Source organism: Scardinius erythrophthalmus (genome assembly GCF_964197995.2).
Source record: "Scardinius erythrophthalmus genome assembly, chromosome: 16".
Lineage (NCBI taxonomy): Eukaryota > Metazoa > Chordata > Actinopteri > Cypriniformes > Leuciscidae > Scardinius > Scardinius erythrophthalmus.
This window is the reverse complement of record NC_138236.1, coordinates 40159028-40181009: the sequence shown is the minus strand read 5'-3', so window position 1 is coordinate 40181009 and position 21982 is coordinate 40159028. Positions and strand designations below refer to the sequence as shown.

The window sequence follows — 21982 nt, the reverse complement described above, 5'->3', positions numbered from 1 at the left end:
GTCTCCCTCCTGCCACAGGTGCTGGAACGGGTCAGGGAAACGAAATGCCCAGTCCTGCTTGTAGCTCCGTTCTGGGAGAACCAGACATGGTTCCCAGTTCTGATGCAGTTGGCAGATATCGCTCCATGGCCGCTGCCGTTGAGGAGAGATCTCCTCTCGCAGGCCGGGGGCTCGATTTGGCACCCACACCCGGAACTGTGGTCCCTTCATGTGTGGGTGCTCAACGGATACCCGTTGGTCTCACAGAGGGAGTCGTGAATACCATCACTCAGGCTAGAGCACCGTCGACACGGCGGCTTTATGCTTCGAAGTGGTCGGTTTTCTCCGGCTGGTGTGCAGCTCGGAGCATTTCACCCCTCGAATGTGAGGTAACGGAGGTTCTCTCCTTCCTACAAGAGCTGTTGGATAAGGGCAGATCCCCTTCCACGCTCAAAGTGTATGTGGCGGCTATTTCAGCGTTCTTTGGTTCAACGCTGGGTCAGTCGCTGGGAAGGAATGATTTAGTCATCCGCTTCCTCAGGGGAGCTAGGAGACTGAATCCGCCCAGACCTCCTTCAGTTCCTTTGTGGGACCTTTCTACGGTCCTAGCGGCCATGAAAGGTGCCCCTTTCGAGCCTATCCAGTCTATTAGCCTCAAACATTTGTCTTTCAAAGCAGTGTTTTTGATGGCTCTCGCTTCAGTGAAGCGCATAGGCGACCTGCACGCGCTCTCTGTGAGCCCGGCGTGCTTGGAGTTTGGTCCTAATGACTCTAAAGTCATACTCAAACCTAAGCATGGCTATGTGCCGAAATCCCTCAACACGCCTTTTCGGGCTCAGGTTATATCCCTGGCTGCCCTGCCGGCATCGAGTGAGGAAGGGGACTCGAGTTTTCTTTGCCCTGTTAGGGCTTTAAGAGCTTATATGTCCTGCTCTGCTGTCTTCAGACAGACAGAGCAGCTCTTTGTCTCGTTCAGCGGACGTTCCAAGGGAATGGCTGTTTCGAAACAAAGTCTATCCAGATGGATAGTTGACGCCATAGCGCTGGCTTATACTGCCAAGGGCATTCCATGCCCTTTGGGAGTCAGAGCGCACTCTACGAGAAGCGTTGCTTCTTCGTGGGCTTGGTCCAGCGGGATTTCCCTACAGGATATATGTACGGCGGCAGGTTGGGCCTCGCCGTCTACATTTATCAGGTTTTATAACCTAGAGGTTCCCGCCTTGCAGGCTAAGCTTTTGTCGGTGTAATCTGTTCAGCCGTCTAATCAGACCGCTGAAACTCATGCGCTATGCGCTACCGACTATCTTGGGCAGAACTGTGTAAGACCCACATTTTCCACATTAGTTCAGGTTCCCTACCCTGTCTATGTGATGATTATACTTGCGTCTGTGGACATGTTTTTTCTACGACGCTAAAATTTAGGGAATTAAGGCTCTCACCCTTATTCCCTGACTCTGTGTTAGTCAATCTGGTGATTATGCCCTGTATGCCTGAAAAAGCTTCCGGTGATCAGTGTTTTATCCCAGCACGCACGGCGTTTTGCAAGGGGTTCCCGTAGCGTTTTGATAAAACGCAGTACGAGAGGACTCTCGTAAGAGAACGTACTCGGTTACTAACGTAACCTCGGTTCACTCTAGAAGAGGGAACGAGTACTGCGTTCTCTGCCGTGCGTACGGTTCACTCTGGTTCGCTTCGGCGATCAAAATCAAGTGAGTCAGCCTTCTCGAGCTCCTTTTATAGAGGTAAGCCACGCCCGTTTCGGCGGGAAGTGGCGAGGAGGGCGCGAAGCGCCCTCATTGGCCTGATGTCATCCCAGGCCTCGCTCGATAGGCTTAAGCAGTTGCCGCAGAGCAGCCAATGAGCGAGCAAGCCGTCTCGCCATAGCTGTCTGCTGCTGCCGCAACGCGTTTTACATATATGAAAATTAAAGGATAATTTTTTGCTTCAGTGTTTCGTGAAAAGAGACTTTTCCCGTAGCGTTTTGATAAAACGCAGTACTCGTTCCCTCTTCTAGAGAGAACCGAGGTTACGTTAGTAACCGAGTACGTTTCATACATCAATCGATTCTGTTAAATGTGTATTATTTTTGTGTATACTCACAATAAAAACAAAGTGTTGTGCTTTTTGCCAAATAAAGAAAAATAAACGTGATGCGAGTTCTGCCTTCTATCTGCCAGTGTCGTCCATTCTGAAACGCGTCCGAAAATGAACAATAACTCAGCGAATACTCAGTCAAACAGGCAAACAGACATACAGGCATGAAGCTTGAATTCTCTTCTCTTAAATGAAGTAATTTATATAAAAAACAAATATTCTCATGTTGTGAAATCTGTATTAAAAGAGAGCGATTCCAGTCGACCTCATTAGAGCTAATTCAAATGTAATGTGACTCCGCCTACGGAGAGCGCGCACTATTCAAACGCAAATGAATGAGGCAATCCAAGCAAACCTGTGAACGCCCACATATCAGTTTATTCAGATCATTACTTTAACACCGTCTCAGCAGCGCTGTGAGCAATAACAATAATGAAAAAAGTACCTCAGAAGTGCGGGTATATCGAGGAGCGAGCTGAGGAATACTGTAAGTTTTTTTTTCTTCTCACGTGAATCGGGTTTCTGTTTTTGATGAATGAATGGCAGAGATGCGCGCTGTTTACCACAGCTCGCAAAAAGACAGTTTAAATTTAAATCGCGTGTGTGAATGAATGAGGATGTTTTAGCAAACTGTATTACTATGAGTAAAAAACGACTGAAATATGTTGAAATAAAATGTAGGCTATTTGTACGTATTTGTACGTAGCAATACGTATTAAACTGCAATTTTATATGCCCTAATATTTCATAAAAACAACGTTACAGTCAGGCGAAATATGAAAGACAACATTTTGTTGACTAGATTTGAGTACAGTTTTTACTGTAGAATATACTGCCACATAAGCTTTTGATGAAAAAAGTAGCCTACCTCAGAAGTGCGGGTATATCGAGGAGCGAGCTGAGGAATACTGTAAGTTTTTTTTTCTTCTCACGTGAATCGGGTTTCTGTTTTTGATGAATGAACGGCAGAGATGCGCGCTGTTTACCACAGCTCGCAAAAAGACAGTTTAAATTTAAATCCCGTGTGTGAATGAATGATGATGTTTTAGCAAACTGTATTACTATACTGAGATGAGTAAAAATCGACTGAAATATGTTGAAATAAAATGTAGGCTATTTGTATAAGCAATACGTATTAAACTGCAAATTAACATTTATATGCCCTAATATTTCATAAAAACAACGTTACAGTCAGGCGAAATATGAAAGACAACATTTTGTTGACTAGATTTGAGTACAGTTTTTACTGTAGAATATACTGAATATATATATCAAATAAGCTTTTGTTTAGCAATTTATATATATATATATATATATATATATATATATATATATATATATATATATATATATATATATATATATATATATATATATATATATAAATAAAGTCATCAACTAAGATGTTAGCTGTTCCAATTTTGGCTATATTCAAACTAATGAATACATAGATAGGCCTAAAATGTAGGCCTATAATCTTTTTTTTTTTTACAAAGAAAGAGTACACTTGAAATATTGTTGAAATTTTAATTATTGTTGTAATTGTAACCTTTTTAATAAAATAGCAAAACATATTTACAAGATAGATGTAAGCAAAATCTTAAATGGTCAATATAAGTCTTCTAATTTTTTGTCCTTGCATTGTGGCTCAGTCAGTCAGAGTCACACCTGAATGAATGGCTAATTATGCAGAGTCATTATGCATAATGGGTGGGACATTTTGTATTCCAAGGTGTAAACCACTCCTCGTTCACGCCCACTCGCATAATGGCTTTCCAAGCAAAACCTGTTTTACATCAATTTAAATCAATGTATTGTTTTATCTGAACGATAAAGCAAGACTATTTTCACATAATTTTGAAGCCAGAACTCGAAGGAAGAACATCCATTTCTCAAAAGTCTTATTCATGCATATTTATTATGAGTTTTGAGGTCTTCTTTCAGCAACTTTCATTTTTAATTTTTTCAATAACCACGCATAAGCATTATTCTCTTAAAAATAAAAAAATATACATGCATGGTGATCACATATTTTGGTAGCCCTGTTTGTGCTATATAGAGTGAATTTACACCTTTGCCATTAACATGTTTATAAATAACTGAAAAAAGCACAAATGTCAGAGCATGTCAGAACACCTCCAGTGCCCAGAAAACACCTCAGACTCCAGAGGGTTAACCAAATGGTTTTTCAAGTTACTTACAAAGAGAATGTTACTTAAGTCATGTTGTTGTAATGTTTTAAGCTGACTAGTTACACAATAAAAAAAAATCGAAATCGAAATCGTGAATCGGTCAAACTTTATGAAAAAAACTAGATTTTTTTTTTGCCATATCGCCCAGCCCTAACTGCCACATCAAATAAACTTTTCATTTAGCAATTTCTGCTCATATGTTATATATATATATATATATATATATATATATATATATATATATATATATATATATATATATATACAGTATATATATATATATATATATATATATATATATATATATATATATATATAATACTATTTTTGTCAAAAATAAAGTCATCAGCTAAGATGTTAGCTGTTCCAATGTTGGCTATATTCAAACTAATGAATACATAAGATAAAATGTAGGCATATAATCATTTTTTTTACAAAGAAAGAGTACACTTGAAATATTGTTGAAATTGTAATTATTGTTGTAATTGTAACCTTTTTAATAAAATAGCAAAATATATTTACAAGATAGATGCAAGCAAAATCTTAAATGGTCAATATAAGTCTTCTTCTAAATATATCTGTTGTCCTTGCACTGGCTCAGTCAGTGTCACACCTGAATGAATGGCTCATTATGCAGAGTCATTACGCATAATGGGGTGGGACATTGTATTCTCAAGTGTAAACCACTCCTCGTTCACGCCCCCCTCGCATATTGGCTTTCCAAGCAAAACCTGTCTTACTCAATTTAAATCAATGTATTGTTTTATGTGAACGATAAAGCAAGACTATTTTCACATAATTTTGAAGCCAGAACTCGAAGCGACAACATCCATTAGTCAAAAGTCTTGTGGACACGTATTTAGTATGAGTTTTGTGGTCTTATTTCAGCAACTTTTATTTTTATTTTTTTCAATAACCACGCATAAACATTATTCTCTTAAAAATACAAACATCTACATTCATGTTGCTTGCATATTATGGTAGCCCTGTTTGTGCTATATAGAGTGAATTTACACCTTTGCCATTATCATGTTTATAAATAACTGAAAAAAGCACAAATGTCAGGGCATGTCAAAACATCCCAAGGGCCCCAAAAACACCTTAGACCCCAGAGGGTTAAATCATACTCTTATACAGACTGTACATGATGTATAAGATGAGTCATATTTACAAATTCAATTCATCACATCTTTCTGAGTTTTATTTCAGAAGTGTTATACAGTTCTACATTCTCTTGAATAAATAATTAAATTACAATTAATTTTTTTAACAGTCACTTGTCGCCACCTAGTGGTGGAATAATGTAATTGATAAATGCGTTATTTTAAGCGCCAAGTTTCTATCAAAGGCTGATATACTCTATTTTGATCGCTACTGTAGACATCAGTGTTTATATTTGAACTTTACTGTAGACATCAGTGTTTATATTTGAACTTTAATCTTTTATCCCAGTACTTCTATGATAATTTGAACTATTGTATCACAGAAATAATGACATTATTATGAGGTTTTAAAGACCTTTTGTGAAGCTGTTTCATGACGACTCTCTCTGGGTCAGCGGCAGCGCCAACACAGATTTGAATGTTGCGATATTATTTTGGCAAAGATTTAATAGACAGATGAATGTGAAGACGAATGTGAAGAAGATTGTTTGTGTGTTTGAATAGAGATCACAGTATTTTAAAGATGAATTGTGCAGCTCTACTGTCTTATCTCTCTCTCAGCATATGAGCGAGGGCTTTCAATGCTTTCAGTCTCACGTCTCTTCCACACGTCCACTTGAAATGGATATTACGACACTTAACACTCATATGGTGCGTTCATGTCATCTCGTAAAGATTGTATTGATGAGTTGAACGCACATGAAGGCCTCCACAATAGCCGCTTTTCCACCGTGGGGCCAAACGGTTCTTAGAATGGTAATGAATCCTCAGCCGAACCGTGGTGGTAGAATCCGTGAAGTAAAGTCTCCAGGATTGGTCACTTGTCTGTTGTCTGGCTGCCAGTTTCTCTGTAGCTGGTTAAGCGCTCTTTGAGTGAAGTAAACAAAGCTATAATAAAATTAAAAGCAATAGCTGATCATTCTCCATAACGCGGTGCTATTTACATCTCATATCATCAGTAAACCGTTGCGCTACTAAGGCAACGACTGACGCGTTTGTATTACATCCCAAAGAGCGGCTGCTATCAAACCCACAGTGGAGAATGAAGCCGTAACCGCACCAGCTGACCCGGATCGGCATGGAATGGAACGGTTACGCAATGAGAACCATTCGGTCCGACAGCGGAAAAGCGGCTAATGTCGTAAATATATAACTAATTATTATCTATAAGCATAGCAATTATTGCATATTCAAAAAGAGACAATACATTTAAACTAGATTTGAAAGTTTATTAAATTAACTAAAATGTTACATTTATAACTATACAAATAATTACACACTGCATACATTACAACACCATTCTTTGATCAGATCTTTGAAATCAAGCCGTCGTGCTCAATCGTGTTTAATAGACAGCATGACCAGACCATTCAGTCTTTCCTGATACAGTGTTCACTAAAACATTGACAGGATCATTGAATCAGTGATTTGAACTCTGTAAACCAAATCAGTTCTGTTCATGAATGAATAATCTAGACTGGTTTATTAACGGGTTTCTCCTATTCACTGCAATGAACCGACTCAAATGATTCATTCACGACTCAGACATCATTACAAATGTATATCTATGACTAGAACGACATCGTAAATGTTGATCGATTCCTCACAGAAATTGGCTTCAAGGCTTCAGAAAGCCTAAATATATTCATCACTGAACTAGTTTTATTGTCGCTTGGTGATTTTCTGTTTCTGCACTGCGTCGTTTCTGAATAACCCACGAACATATCAAGGACACACACACACACACACACACAGACACACACACACTTGGCACACACTATAATGAATACCCGTTCTTTATAGCGTTCTACCTAAAAGATTATTTTTATTAAGTAAATACCAAAATCATCCAGGAAATTATGGAGTTCCCTTTTGAAAGCTACAATCGATGCTGCGCTGCTCAGCGCATTGGGAACGTCTTTAATCATGACCAGCTGTGACTATTGTGTGTGACACATCGATAGAATTGACCCGGAGGTAATATAGCCTTGGTCGATGGCATCATCAGCGCGCACCCGCAACACAAGGCTATAAATAGATGCATCATCAGGTGCATCATCAGGTCTTTTGTCTTCAGACCATTCTGTGCATGCGTGCGTCTAGAAACCCTCTCTATCTCTCATCTGTTCTCAGATCTTTGTTAGGAGTTCGTTTTCATCAGGCAGTGTGCAGAAAATTCTAATTTCTCAAAATCTTTTTCTCTCACGTTACAAACAGAGTTTAAAAAGTAAAAAAGAGGAAAAATGAGCCAACAAAATAGTAAGCCTTCTGTTCCTCCATGCTCCCGTCCCATGTCTGAGCTGGATACACACAATTACTGTTTTGTTTGTTTGGGGGAAGAGCACGCGGCTCTGGCTTTAGAGAAAGGCGAGTGCGAGCATTGTGAACTGTTCACAGTGAAGATGCTGCGCTCTCATCTGAACTATTTCCAGACCGCACCCACATTACCATCGTGGGGCTCTCGTATGAATCTGTGTGACGAGCAAGAGACACGTCCGTCCCTTTCGCTTGCTGCGTCACCTGATCCATGCATCCCTTGTCGGGATCTCGAAGAGCACTCCGGTGCTTCTTCAGTTCACGAGGGGGATGATATATCTCTTGGGTCTTTGGACCATGAGCAGCCCGCCTCTGAGCATTCCTCTCGTGAAAAAAGATCTGTCGAGGAATTGCTCGAGGTGGTTACTCGCACGGTGGCCAGGTTACAGCTTGACTGGCCACATGAACAAGATACCCCCAAACGTAGTAAGCTAGAGGATAGGTTTCTGTCCGGTGGCAGGGGGGAGAGATCACAACATCAGTCTCTCCCCTTTTTCGAGGACCTCCATGATGAGCTGTCTAAGTCATCGAGTAAACCATATACTTCTCGCATCTTTGTGCCCTCAACGTCGACTTTTTGACTATCGTGGATGCGAAGTCGTGGGGGTATTCGGAGATGCCTCGGGTTGAAGAGATCAGCCCGAATTAGCATCTTCGATAAAGAAACCTACCCTCCCCACTAAACCATGTAGAATAACATCATCACTAGTGGGTAAAGCTTACCAAGCTGCAGGTCAGGCTGGTGCTGCGCTGCACACTATAGCAGTGTTACAGGCGTACCAGGCTGACCTGTTGAAAGATTTGAGTGCGGGCAGTACCATCGACGAGGAAGCATTCTCTGAGCTTCGTCGAGCCACAGATCTGTCTCTCCGTGCCATTCAATGTCAGTTTTAGTCAGCACGGAGAGGCACCTGTGGCTTAATTTAACGGGTATCAAAGAAAAGGATCGTCTGTTTCTATTAGATTCCCCTGTTTCTCCCTCTGGCCTGTTTGGCGACTCCGTCAATACTGTAATCACCAGGTTTAAAGAGGTGAAGAAACATGAAGAAGCATTCGTTCAGTTCCTTCCTCGCCACACTCAAGGGGAGGGGCCATCGGCCACCCAACCTTGCCCCGGTCCTTCAAAAGCCAGGGAGGTTATGAAGCAGAGCGTGGCAGACCGTGCTCCCCCTAGTAAGGATTGGGGACAGGCCCGCCGCGCTCAGCAACCACCCAAGCCAGAACTCAGGACTATCATTAACAAAAAGAGAAAGTCCTGATGGTCTGGCGCCCAATCTGGTGGGGGTAGCCCCCCACGGGATAGGGCGCATTCAAGATCTTTTCGCCCCTTCCCGTTACCCTCACAAAACCTCTCCATCCCCTCCACCTCTCGTGCTTCGGGGGGCAGCGGTTTCCAGTGAAATGTTAGATGTTCCGTTGTTTCCTGCCGTCATTCAGGACACGGAACATCTAACATGCCCTCAAAAGGAAGTGTTAAAATTGATACCACTCTCAGAGAGTCTGCGTGAGTATTAAGCACAGTACAGATAGGATACAGAATCCAATTTATTCGTTGTCCTCCGCGTTTCAATGGCGTGGTCTCCCCTTCCGTGAAACCGGAGCTGATGCATGTACTGTCACAAGAGCTGCAAACTCTTCTGAGCAAAGAGGCCATAGAACATGTTCCTCTTCCAGAGAGAGAGTCGGGCTATTATAGCAGATACTTCCTGGTTCCCAAAAAGGATGGGGGGTGCGTCCAATCTTAGATCTTCGAGGCTTAAACCGTACAGTAAAAGCGCTCAAGTTCAAGATGTTAACCGTCAAGACGGTCGTGTTGCAAATTCAACATCACAATTGGTTTGTCACGATCGATCTGAAGGACGCATATATTCACATAGAAATATTGCCACAACACAGGAAATTCCTGAGGTTCTCTTTCGGGGGCGAAGCATACCAATTTTGGGTTCTTCCATTCGGCCTAGCCTTGTCACCCCCCACATACACAAAATGCATGGATGCAGCACTGGCTCCATTACGACTCCAGGGCATTCACATTTTGAATTATATAGACAATCGGTTAATACTAGCACAATCGCAAGAGATGGCGCTCCAACACAGAGACATCGTGTTAGCTCATCTAGTTTCTCTAGGGTTGAGACTCAACACCAAGAAAAGTGTTCTTTCTCCTGCCCAGAGAACGACTTATCTCGGGATCGTTTGGGATTCGATCACCATGCAGGCACAAATGTCTCCCGCTCGAATCGAGACCATTTGACAGACCATGAGCAAAGTCAGGCTAGGCCAAGATCGCACTGTTCGTCAGTACCAAAAAATGTTAGGTCTCATGGCTTCAGCATCCACGGTGATTCCTCTGGGGCTGTTGCACATGAGACCGTTTCAGTTGTGGTAAAAGCCAGAGGATTTCATTCAAGAGCCAATCCTCAAAAGCAAATAAAAGTGATGCGCCGCGGGCTTCGTACACTATCTCTGTGGCTCAGACCCCGGTTCCTCGCCTTGGGTCCCACCCTAGGGGACTAGACTGCTAACGACAGACGCCTCCCTGATGGGCTGGGGAGCGGTCTTAGATGGCCATCCAGCTCAAGGGGAATGGGAGGGTCATCAACTCGATTGGCACATCAATTGTCTCGAGCTGATGGCCGTATTTCTGGCTCTGAAATATTTTCTCCATCAATTGAGGGGCTGTCATGTCCTTGTGCGGGTGGACAACACAGCAGCAGTCTCTTATATAAATCACCAGGGAGGTCTGCGCTCACGCAATCTGAACAGAATAGCGAGGCATTTTTTTCTAAAAAAGAAATTATCAACAGGCACATGCCCTGCCACTCTTAAGGTTTATGTGGCCGCTCTTTTGGCTTGCCATGCCTTGGTTGACGGGGCACCACTCGGGAGACACCATCTGCTCTCTCGCTTCCTTCGTGGGGCCAGGCGACTGAGGCCTCCAGTTAGAACCAAGATCCCTTCATGGGACTTAGCTATAGTTTTCGAGGGTCTGGTCAAAACCCCCTTTGAACCTATAGAATCAGCGTCTGATAAACTTCTGACTCTAAAAATAGAATTGGGGATATGCAGGCTCTGTCTATCTCGTCATCCTGCTTAGACTTTGCCCCAGGAATGGTGAAAGTGTTGTTGCATCCTCATCCTGATTACCTGCCTAAGGTTCCATTTTCGGCTGTACATCCGGTCACTTTAGAGGCCTTCTGCTCTCCACCGCTCACAACGCCGGAGCAGGAGAGATCTCACAGTCTGTGTCCAGTCCGTGCTCTTCAGGCTTACATCCACCGCACTAGCCAGTGGCGTATGTCAGAGCAACTGTTCGTCTGTTATGCGGGTAGTAAAAGAGGAGCAGCTGCCACCAAGCAGACCATGTCTCATTGGGTCAGGGATGCTATTGCTCTTGCTTATGAGGCGCGCGGTCAAGCTTCGCCTATAGGTCTTAGGGCTCACTCCACCAGGCAGGGGGGTCGCCTCCTCTAGTGCTTTGGCAAGGGGTGCCCCCTTACAACAGGTTTGTGATGCGGCAGGTTGGTCCTCTCCGCACACATTCATAAGATTTTATAGTTTGGATTTCATGCCACTCCGGGCTCTCATGTCCTTGAGTCGGCGTCACAAGCTAATGTCTGAGGCCTTCTTGTGTTCTTGTGAGCACACCTGCACAACCGTAGGGGTCCAGACATTTTCAAGCACGGTGGCGTGGATATTCTCGTTCCCAATGCGCTGAGCAGCGCAGCATCAATTGTAGCTTTCGAAAGGGAACGTTGCCGGTTACTTAACTGTTACCTTGTTCCCTGAGAAAGCGGAACGAGATGCTGCGCTACTTTGCCATGCTGAAGATGTCACAGGACTGCTCTTCAAACAAAATATTCTGATAATGCACCTGTGGCTCATCTATTTATAGCCTTGTGTTGTGTGTGCGCGCCGATGACGTCATCGACCGAGGCTATATTACCTCCGAGTCAATTCTATCGACGTGTTGCACACAATATTCACAGCTGGTCACGATTAAAGACGTTCCCAATGCGCTGAGCAGCGCAGCATCTCGTTCCGCTTTCTCAGGGAACAAGGTTACAGTTAAGTAACCGGGAATGTTCTGCTGGACCCTTAGAATCGCCCCAATCCTCCTCTGCTAACACACACACACACACACACACACACACACACACACACACACACACATACATGTTCCTTAAACTCCTTACAAATACATTAATCACACACACACACACACACACACACACACACACACACACACACATTGGGTTTTCATGTTTTAGTTTTTTTCTTTCCATAGAAATAATGATTTTTATACTGTACAAACTGTATATTGAATCCCCTAATCCTAACTGATGTATTTTCACAATGTGAACTAATGAATATTTGTATATATTTAATATTGACAGCATTATGTTGTTATTTTATTTGTTTTAAGTGTCATGTTTATCTGTGTATATAGGCTCAATGTGTGTCATTGTTCTCTACAGGTTGAAGGATTGTGGTGTGACAGATGAAGGTTGTGCTGCTCTGGCTTCAGCTCTGAGATCAAACCCCTCACACCTGAGAGAACTGGATCTGTCATATAATAAACTAGGAGACTCAGAAGTGAAGCTGTTAAAGGATCTTAAGGATGATCCATGTTATAAATTGGAGACACTAGAGTAAGAATAGTTTTTAATGATTTTCATCATCATATTTTCATTTAAAGTTCAAATGGCTGATTTACTCGCTAAAAATAAAAGTAAAGGTTCAGGTTCAGTGACACCACGTGTGTGTGTGTGTGTGTGTGTGTGTGTGTGTGTGTGTGTGTGTGTATGTGTGTGTGTGTGTGTGTGAATATTTTGTCTGAGATCATCTGATAATGAGTGTGTGTGTGTGTGTGTGTGTGTGTGTGTGTGTGTGTGTGTGTGTGTGTGTGTGTGTGTGTGTGTGTGTGTGTGTGTGTGTGTTTATGTGTGTGTGTGTGTGTGTGTGTGTGTGTGTGTGTGTGTGTGGGAATATTTTGTCTGAGATCATCAGATAATGAGTCTTAAATTCAGCTTCAGTTTCTGTAGGTCTCTGAACTTTAAACTGTGTTTAATATGAGTGTAATTCTGCTCATACTGTTGTGACTGATTGTGAAAATAATATTAATGTTATTTTCAGATTTTCCCCTTCAACTGTCTCTATAGTCATCTTTACACAGCCGAGTTAAGGCTGCTCTAAAGCGGCTCTGTGTCTGCTCAAAGTTCTGTGTAAAGACACCATGCCGCATAAAAGCAGACTTAAAGGAACACTCCACCGTTTTTTGAAATAGGGCTTATTCACCTTCTTTCCTACATTTAGATAGGTGGGCAAATGCATTTTTGTCTCAGTGCATGCATTGTTTTAGTTTGACAGGGTCGGCGCTAGCTTAGCTTAGCATAATGAATGGAATCCTTTGTTGCCAGCTAGCATGTCCTGAGTAAAAGTGATAACGAGTACAAATAGCGATGCAGATTAACACTAGGCGATTTCCTAGGCAGATATTGACTTATATATTAAGGACTATATTAGGGGGAAGCACAGACGAAGCACTGCTACTTGGGCGTGAGATCTCTGCGCCCAAGTAGCAGTGCTTCGCCTGTGCTTCCCCCTAATATAGTCCCAAGTCAATATCTGCATATAGGAAATCGCCTAGTGTTAATCTTCATCGCTATTTGTGCCTGTTGTGAATACGCAGGCCACAAGAAGTAATTAGGTGGGTTTGTTTTATTTTTTATATCACTTTTACTCAGGACATGCTAGCTGGCAACAAAGGATTCCATTCATTATGCTAAGCTAAGCTAGCGCCGACCCTGTCAAACAAAAACAATGCATGCACTGAGACAAAAATGCATTTGCCCACCTATCTAAATGTAGGAAAGAAGGTGAATAAGCCCTATTTCAAAAAACGGTGGAGTGTTCCTTTAAAATATGACGGATATGACCCGCCTCAGCCCCTAGTATCAAAGATGACTCTGATATTGTTTTGTTCAGTGTAAATGAACGCGATCTTGTGCCGCTCTAAACTACGTCATTGTCATGACAACCAAACGCGCGGCAAGAGAATCAAGAAGCGGAAGACTAAACATATCGGCCTAGCTCCATATTGTTTTAGCCACATTAAAAAATGTCAGCCAACAAGGGACAATAAAGTAAAAGTGTCCTGTACTCACATCGTGAAGCAAACCACCAAAATAACAGAGTCGTCGACGTGTGTAATCAATTGGCTTTCGCCGTTTGTAATCTTCCTCTGAAGAGACTGGCAGATCAACGCGCCGCTACATTTCTCTCAGATACGCTAAATGCTTATTCGCCGTCACTGTGTTATATTATATTCCAGAAATCATCTTCGTGAGGACGATATTTCACCCACACACGACCCGCCTGAAACGCTGACGACAGCAGAATTGTTCTTTCTGGCTCTTTGAAAAAAAAAAAAAAAATAAATCCTACTGTGATCAAATAATAATGATCAATAATGATTCATAATATATTTGTAGAATTTGATCCATCTGGAACAATTTTATTAAGAAATATAAAATATCTATCAGTACCACAGAATTATGACAAACATCAGAGCGTGAGATCGCTATATCACACAGAGGAAATCTAAAATTATGTGTTTTTATTTAACTCAAGTTTTATTTCCTTGTTTACTATTAAATTACTTTTAAATTCATGTTATAACACTTTGTTAAAACTGTTTTAAAATAGTAATGTTCAAAGTATTATTTCCCACGATTTTAATTCCTGTGTAAATGCATTTATGTTCTCGGCGTCAGAGAAGCAATAAACATTCTGTGTAAATGCACATTTTGTGATTTTATGCCGCTTCAGATTTGGTTTCTGTGTAAAGACGCCTTATGTGTGTGATAATCTGAGATTTGGGTTGTTATTAGCTGATATTAAATGTGTAGTGAGTGTAATGATCATTTCTGCTGGTTCTGTATCAGCTGTCCGGTGTGTGAAAGTGACCTTTCATGTGCTTTTGATTTCTGTAAAGTGACTTTGAGCATCAGATAGAAGCGATATGATCATGTTTGAGAATGAATTAATATAGATTATCTAGTTGGTTTTCGGTAACCCTTCCTTTTACAGTCCCCTAATTACTAGGTATTTACCTGGTAAATATATGGTAAGTTATAGTTGGTTATTGGTAATTACCACAGGTAACAAGAATGTTAATGCAGAGAAACTACAAACTAATTACTAGGTATTTACCGGGTAAATATATGGTAAGTTATAGTTGGTTATTGGTAATTACCACAGGTAACAAGTATGTAAATGCAGAGAAACTACAAACTAATTACTAAGTATTTACCTGGTAAGCATATGGTAAATTATAGTATTTTAGTGTGTAATTACTTAAGGTGATTAGTATGCAATTACAGAGAAACTACCAGGAAAAAAAAAAACACCACTGTTAAATATCAACTCAACAAAGTACTGTGTACTTGTTACCTGTTTAGGTTGGTAATAACACAGATTTAATTGTGTACTTCCTCAGAATGTAGGCAGCCAATTTTTAGAAACACCTCCAGTATTACCCATCAATTCAAGTTAGGTTTGTAGTTATCCTAGGGTTATGTTGGTAACAGTCCATGTTTATTTATTACTATCTTGAAATTAAGACGGTAGTTTCCAATAAATTACCTTGTCTTACATAGTTGTTGTTCATTGCTACACCCATTTATAGAGGGTTTATCAAATAATTTACCTTACACTTACCTGGTAACTACCCCGCAGGAACAGGTTTCCCTAATGTCATGGCACATCTTAAATACTGGGTATGTTCTTGCAGATGTTGTTACAATTTACTCAGTAAGTAAAGTGCAACTGTACTGTAAAATGAAGCCTTGTTTATTTCCATGGTATTACCGGAATTGTACCATATAACCTGATCATTCCCTTTTCCATATAGTCACAATTTTTTACCTCGTATGTCCTGCAACGTTACCAAGGAAAACATGACAATTTACTCAGTAAGTAAAGTGTAACTGTACTGTAAAAGGAAGCCTTGTTTATTTCTATTGTATTACCAGACTCTTACCACATCCTTTGCTACTGCTTAAACATTTTTGAAATCACAAAATTTTACCATGTGTGTTCTGCAACTTAACTAAAACATTCCAGCCTGGTCTCATTAATACAGTATTAATACGTAATTTTCAAAGATAGAAAACTACATAGGCTTCAAAGAAAAAACAACATACTTGTTATCACAATAATTTAAATATTGCGAAAATGTCAAAACCGGTACCAAAAGTCGTTCACATGACAATGTGTTGCAGTCACAGTCCTCTCTTTCAGTATATAATAGTTTTGAATGAGGTACAGAGCAGAATTTAAGTTATTAATCCATGAAAATGTTAATCCGGCTTCGCTCTGTGTGAAGGCGCGCGCGCTTCTCCATTTCAAATGTAGTTTACCGACTGAAATACGACATGTCGCAATCTGTGACGAACATGGACGAACAGGCGAGAGCCACTGAGCGTTTGATATCACTGCCATAAAACATGTCGTAACGCTTCTTGAGGGCGCAATTTTTTTATTTGAATTCATCACGAGCGCGGGATTTGACAGTTACGGACTGCGCTGCTGTGATAGCCTGTGAAATGGAGATGAAGATCACTCACTGGATAAAGGGCTGAATTTGGATCTCTTTCTTGCAAACGTATGGATTCTAAAGATTTGGATTATATCAAGTATAATAATATTGATGTCTTTTGTGAATTTATGTTGGGTTTTGGTGTATTATTGTTCTATTGGAGAAAACGCATTTTGTGTCTCACTGTAAATAAACTAAATATTAAAATGGTTAAACGATTAAATAAGGTATTTTTAAGGTTTTAAAGTGTATTCTTGTTTAACTGCATGTAGGCTAATCGTTTTTGTGCTGTTAATATGTAAACATTTTACATTTTAGTGCTGTAAATACGTCAGTATTATACGTTTCTGTGTGTATAAAACGTAAGTAAATGTACGTATGGTAGAATTACACTTTACGTAAAAATACACACGTATTCTCATGAGATCACGTTGAACATTCTCAGTAAGTAAAGTGCAACTGTACTGTAAAAGGAAGCCTTTTTATTTCCAAGGAATTACTGGGATCTTACCCAATAATCTGTAATAGCTACAGTTACGTACAGTAGCTATTACAGATTATAGGGTAAGATCCCAGTAATTCCATGGAAATAAAAAGGCTTCCTTTTACAGTACAGTTGCACTTTACTTACTGAGTAAATTGTCATGTTTTCCTTGGTAACGTTGCAGGACATACGAGGTAAAAAATTGTGACTATATGGAAAAGGGAATGATCAGGTTATATGGTACAATTCCAGTAATACCATGGAAATAAACCAGGCTTCATTTTACAGTACAGTTACACTTTACTTACAGAGTAAATTGTCATGTTTTCCTTGGTAACGTTGCAGGACATATGAGGTAAAAAATTGTGACTATATGGAAAAGGGAATGATCAGGTTAAATGGTACAATTCCGGTAATACCATGGAAATAAACAAGGCTTCATTTTACAGTACAGTTGCACTTTACTTACTGAGTAAATTGTAAAAACATCTGCAAGAACATACCCAGTATTTAAGATGTGCCATGACATTAGGGAAAACTGTTCCTGCGGGGTAGTTACCAGGTAAGTGTAAGGTAAATTATTTGATAAACCCTCTATAAATGGGTGTAGCAATGAACAACAACTATGTAAGACAAGGTAATTTATTGGAAACTACCGTCTTAATTTCAAGATAGTAATAAATAAACATGGACTGTTACCAACATAACCCTAGGATAACTACAAACCTAACTTGAATTGATGGGTAATACTGGAGGTGTTTCTAAAAATTGGCTGCCTACATTCTGAGGAAGTACACAATTAAATCTGAGTTATTACCAACCTAAACAGGTAACAAGTACACAGTACTTTGTTGAGTTGATATTTAACAGTGGTGTTTTTTTTCCCTGGTAGTTTCTCTGTAATTGCATACTAATCACCTTAAGTAATTACACACTAAAATACTATAATTTACCATATACTTACCAGGTAAATACTTAGTAACTAGTTTGTAGTTTCTCTGCATTTACATTCTTGTTACCTGTGGTAATTACCAATAACCAACTATAACTTACCATATATTTACCAGGTAAATACCTAGTAATTAGGGGACTGTAAAAGGAAGGGTTACCTAGTTTTCTAATGAAAAGATGTGACAGATGTAATATCTCATACTGCATATGTGACTGTTTGTGTGTTTTATTTTAGGTATTCGAGGACAGTCTGATCTTCTGATGATCATCTGATGGTGAATAAGGATCCACTACAGAGACTCACAGTCAACAGAATCAACAGAGACTGAAGATACAGTGACTTCACTGTTATAAATTAAGACTTAATTTAGATTTCAGCGATCCTCTGACAGACCTGATGAGGCGGCAGTGAAACACCTTTTATTTCACAGCAAATTAGTTTCTCATTCATAGATTAATCATTTTATGTGTATAAACCATAGACTGTAAAAAATATGGACAAAGCGTCTGTGACGTCACCCATAGACTTTCTGAGGAACTGTTTTGAAGCTGTTTATGGGGGATATGGGTGGCGCCATCTTGGAAAATCTTGGGAAATCCAAACCCCGCCCACCTTCTGGCCAATCCATATATGGGTAAAAGGGCGGGCTTTGTGTGAGACTGAGCCGATGTGATGAGTCCGGAGACCAGAGCCATAGAGAGAATTTCTCTCTTTCTGGTCCGGGCTAACGTGAGCTGTTTTTGTGTTATTATGTGGTCGCTTTATGTAGAATGCTAACTCCTGCTGTTATAATCTCAAGTTGCGTCAATAGCAGAGGAGTAAGACCGCGAAATTGAAAAATACTACTGTTATTGTGTCACCAAAGTAGTTTTAAGAGTTTTTCAGTCGAGAATGTAGTTGTTTTAATCTCAAATATGTTGTTTGTTTATACAGATAGTGCCTATTTAAAATTTTGATCTGACGTTTGCGGAGTTGTGAGATCCAAGCGATCACCGGGCGCTCAGCGCTATGTATCCCGCCTGGAACAGCCTTACCTCGGCTAGTGCTGCTGACGTTTGCCGCTGGTTGATGTCTCTAGTCTAGTGGAGTGGTTAAACATGGGATATAATTCGTCTTGTGTAGGCTATATCTAACGGACGATCTTTGATCTCATTAATCTATAATTTGTTCCCCTGGCAAATCGTTTTATGGCTTCTTATACCTTTTAGGCTACTTATACTTTCATAATGGCTGTCTAAGCTAACTAAAAAACACACTAAAAACGAGAAATGTTTAATTTCACAAACTATAGCTTCGGTTAAATACTAGTATATGAAACTTATAAGTTAAAATACATGCTAACTGTTGCAGTGCCACTGCCCACAAACATTGATGCTAAATAGTGCTCACTAGTTACGTGAAATAGTAGTGGATTGTCACTTACCGGATAAACTGGAGCGAAGTCCTCCTACAGTGTCGGTTAGTGCAGTTTATAGCAGAGCAACCCATTTTATGCACTAACCGACACTGTAGGAGGACTTCGCTCCAGTTTATCCGGTAAGTGACAATCCACTACATACAGAGGTGGTTAGATGTGTTGTGTCAGATCATGGCCGAGACGTCAAATTTCAGGAATTCCACTCGGCGCAGCCTATGCTCGTTATCAGCTGTCAATCAAGCTGTCAATCAAAGTTAACCACGCCCTTATTTGTCATATATTTTATATCTAAATACGATCTAAACTAATGAGTTAGAAAAAAATTCACCCCCCTCACAGTTGTCAAGCACTCGGAACCTATCGAAAAATACAATAAAAGTCCATGGGACCAACCTGTAAAAACATGAATTTATGCTGTGAAAACTGACATTTTAACATGGGGTCTATGGACATTTGCTCCCTTTTGGGACCTTCCCCTAGCGGATTTTCAATGTATTGCAGTTTTTCGCACTTTCCGGGTAGGCTTCATTTTTCAGATTAGAATGTTGCCCCTTGGTATAAACGCACAGTAACTCAAAAAGCTCTGAGTTTTGTCACAAAGTAAATAAAGAGCCTGAATATCTCTGTGTTTGTGTTGTACCAGCAGAGGGAGACAAAGACTAATGAAATATACATTTTTCATAATTATGAGAAGAGAAAACAGTTCAAGCTCACTTTTAGAAAACAATGTAAGCTTGAGTTTATACATCATGTTTTTAATAATAGTTGCATTACATTTGTATTAATGTATTAAAGGGGTCATCTTTAATGTGTTTTCATGTTTTCTTTTTCTTTACTGTGTTATGTTGCAGTTTTTGCATGTATAAGATCTACAAACTTAGAAAGCTCAAAGTCTCCTACTAAAGATGTTGGTGCTCGAGCCCCTTTTTCAAATCTAATCAAAAGTGCCCCTCTCAAACAAATATCAATGATAATATTGTGGTCAATAAAACAAAATGCATTCGATTATAATTAACTTGACAATGTGATCAAAACTAAATGCAGGCGTACACGGTGTGATTGTTGCTGTTTTACGAGCTCGCAGAAGATCGCGTGGTCGCGGCTCGTAGTGTGTGAGAGGAATTACGAGCCGAGCCAAGCGTTACGAGCACCTCCCGATCATTTTTAAACATGTTTAACAAATTTCAGGGAGTCGGCCCGAGTTTCTCCAGCGTATAGGCATAGACAGTAAAAGAAATGGACACAGCGACCCCATTGGAACTCAATTGAGACAAGTGAAGCCCATTTTTAGCGATTTCTTAGCCCTTCCTTTCCTGACGCGCAGACTCAAACCGAGCAAAGCGTTACACGGACCACGTGAGCAACCCGTCTGTCTTCTAGTAGCTGTGCCAAGAGAAATCTGAATCATTCCCTTCCGAATCTTGCAGAGACGGAGAGTGTGAGTAGGAATTGTCCATGAGCATGGAGCAGGATCAACTTTTGCTAGGTATTCTGATTAATTATATTGTCATTTTGCCTCCACGTCCCCCCGATTGCCAGCGAGCTTCTCCTCCTGTCCATACGATAATCTCTCTAATGTGCGACAAAGAGTCGCTTGGTTATGACGCAATCGTTAGCCTACTTTTACAAAAACTGCTTCTACGGGGCCATAACATAAGCTACAAGGTAATGGAGCATTTTATACATTGTCGTGTTTCTTTAGAAATAAAAAATGGACAAATGGAGTCTTCAAACGCCTCAGATGTAAAGTTATTCGCTGTCAAAGTGACGCCAAAATGAATGGAAGTCAATGGGATTGCTAACGCAAGTGAAGTTCCGCTCAAGATGGCGGCACCCGGCCGACTTCAACTTCCAGTCGACTTCCTTCCCGCTTGCGTATAGGCTGTCCCCTATTGCCAAATCAGACACAACCACGGCACAGGCTAGATCGATGGGGCTATAGCTCAGTGGCAGCAACCATACAGCGTGCGCATACACTTTCTCTCTCTCTCTCTCTCTTTCTCTCTCTCTCTCTCTCTCTCTGTGTTTGCGCATGCGTGAGCGTCTGTTGAGCGAGTGCGTGGAGGGTGATTCGGAGCGTGGCTGAAGTTTCTTCTCAACTTTTACGGTCTGTTATGTTCTTTCTCTTTTTCTATATCTTGCTGAATTGGTTTCGTGTGGGTTTGTAGGGGGAGAGTGATAGGGGAGGTTTAGCCAGATTTTAAAACTGGCTGCCATGGATAGTTCGGGAGGAGCGGGTTTTGCCCAGCTCACCCGGCGGCATGGTATTAAAGTGCCGGTTGGAATTGAGAGTTGAGTGGAGGAGGTTAGTATAGCGATCGGGAAAATTGTTGGATATAACAGTATACGGTCTGCATCTAGGATGAACGGTGCTGTTGTCTTGTTTGTGGATAAAATTGAAAAAGTGAATGAGGTTGTTGAGAAAGGAATAACGCTGAATGATAGTTTTGTGAAAGTTTTTCCTCTGGTTAATCCAGCGAAGAAAGTTATGCTTTCGAATGTGCCCCCTTTCATTAAGGACGAAACTTTAGAGAGGGAACTTTCAAGACATGGTCAGATTGTCTCAACCATAAGGAAGATTCCTTTAGGGTGTAAGTCTCCATTATTGAAACATGTTGTTTCTTTCAGGAGACAAGTATATATGGTGCTGAAGAGCGATATAGAGGATTTGAATATTGTTCTGAAGTTTAGGATTGACGGTTTTGACTACGTTATTTTTGCGACAACTGAAAGTTTTTTAGTGCTTTGGTTGTGGTAAGGAAGGCCACTTAATGCGTTCATGC

The 21982-nt window shown here is 40.7% G+C and overlaps 1 protein-coding gene across 1 annotated transcript in view; it reads left to right on the top strand.

Annotated features, from left to right (window-relative positions):
- LOC308704145 (NACHT, LRR and PYD domains-containing protein 3-like) overlaps positions 1–20005 on the top strand; it is a 121481-nt gene extending 101476 nt beyond the window's left edge. The window contains exons 11-12 of the mRNA XM_081388255.1: positions 12223–12396; positions 18017–20005. Of these exons, the coding sequence (XP_081244381.1) occupies positions 12223–12396; positions 18017–18035 (193 nt within the window). The 3' untranslated portion in view covers positions 18036–20005. The remainder of the gene's footprint in view (positions 1–12222; positions 12397–18016) is intronic.
- Positions 20006–21982: the final 1977 nt, after the last annotated feature.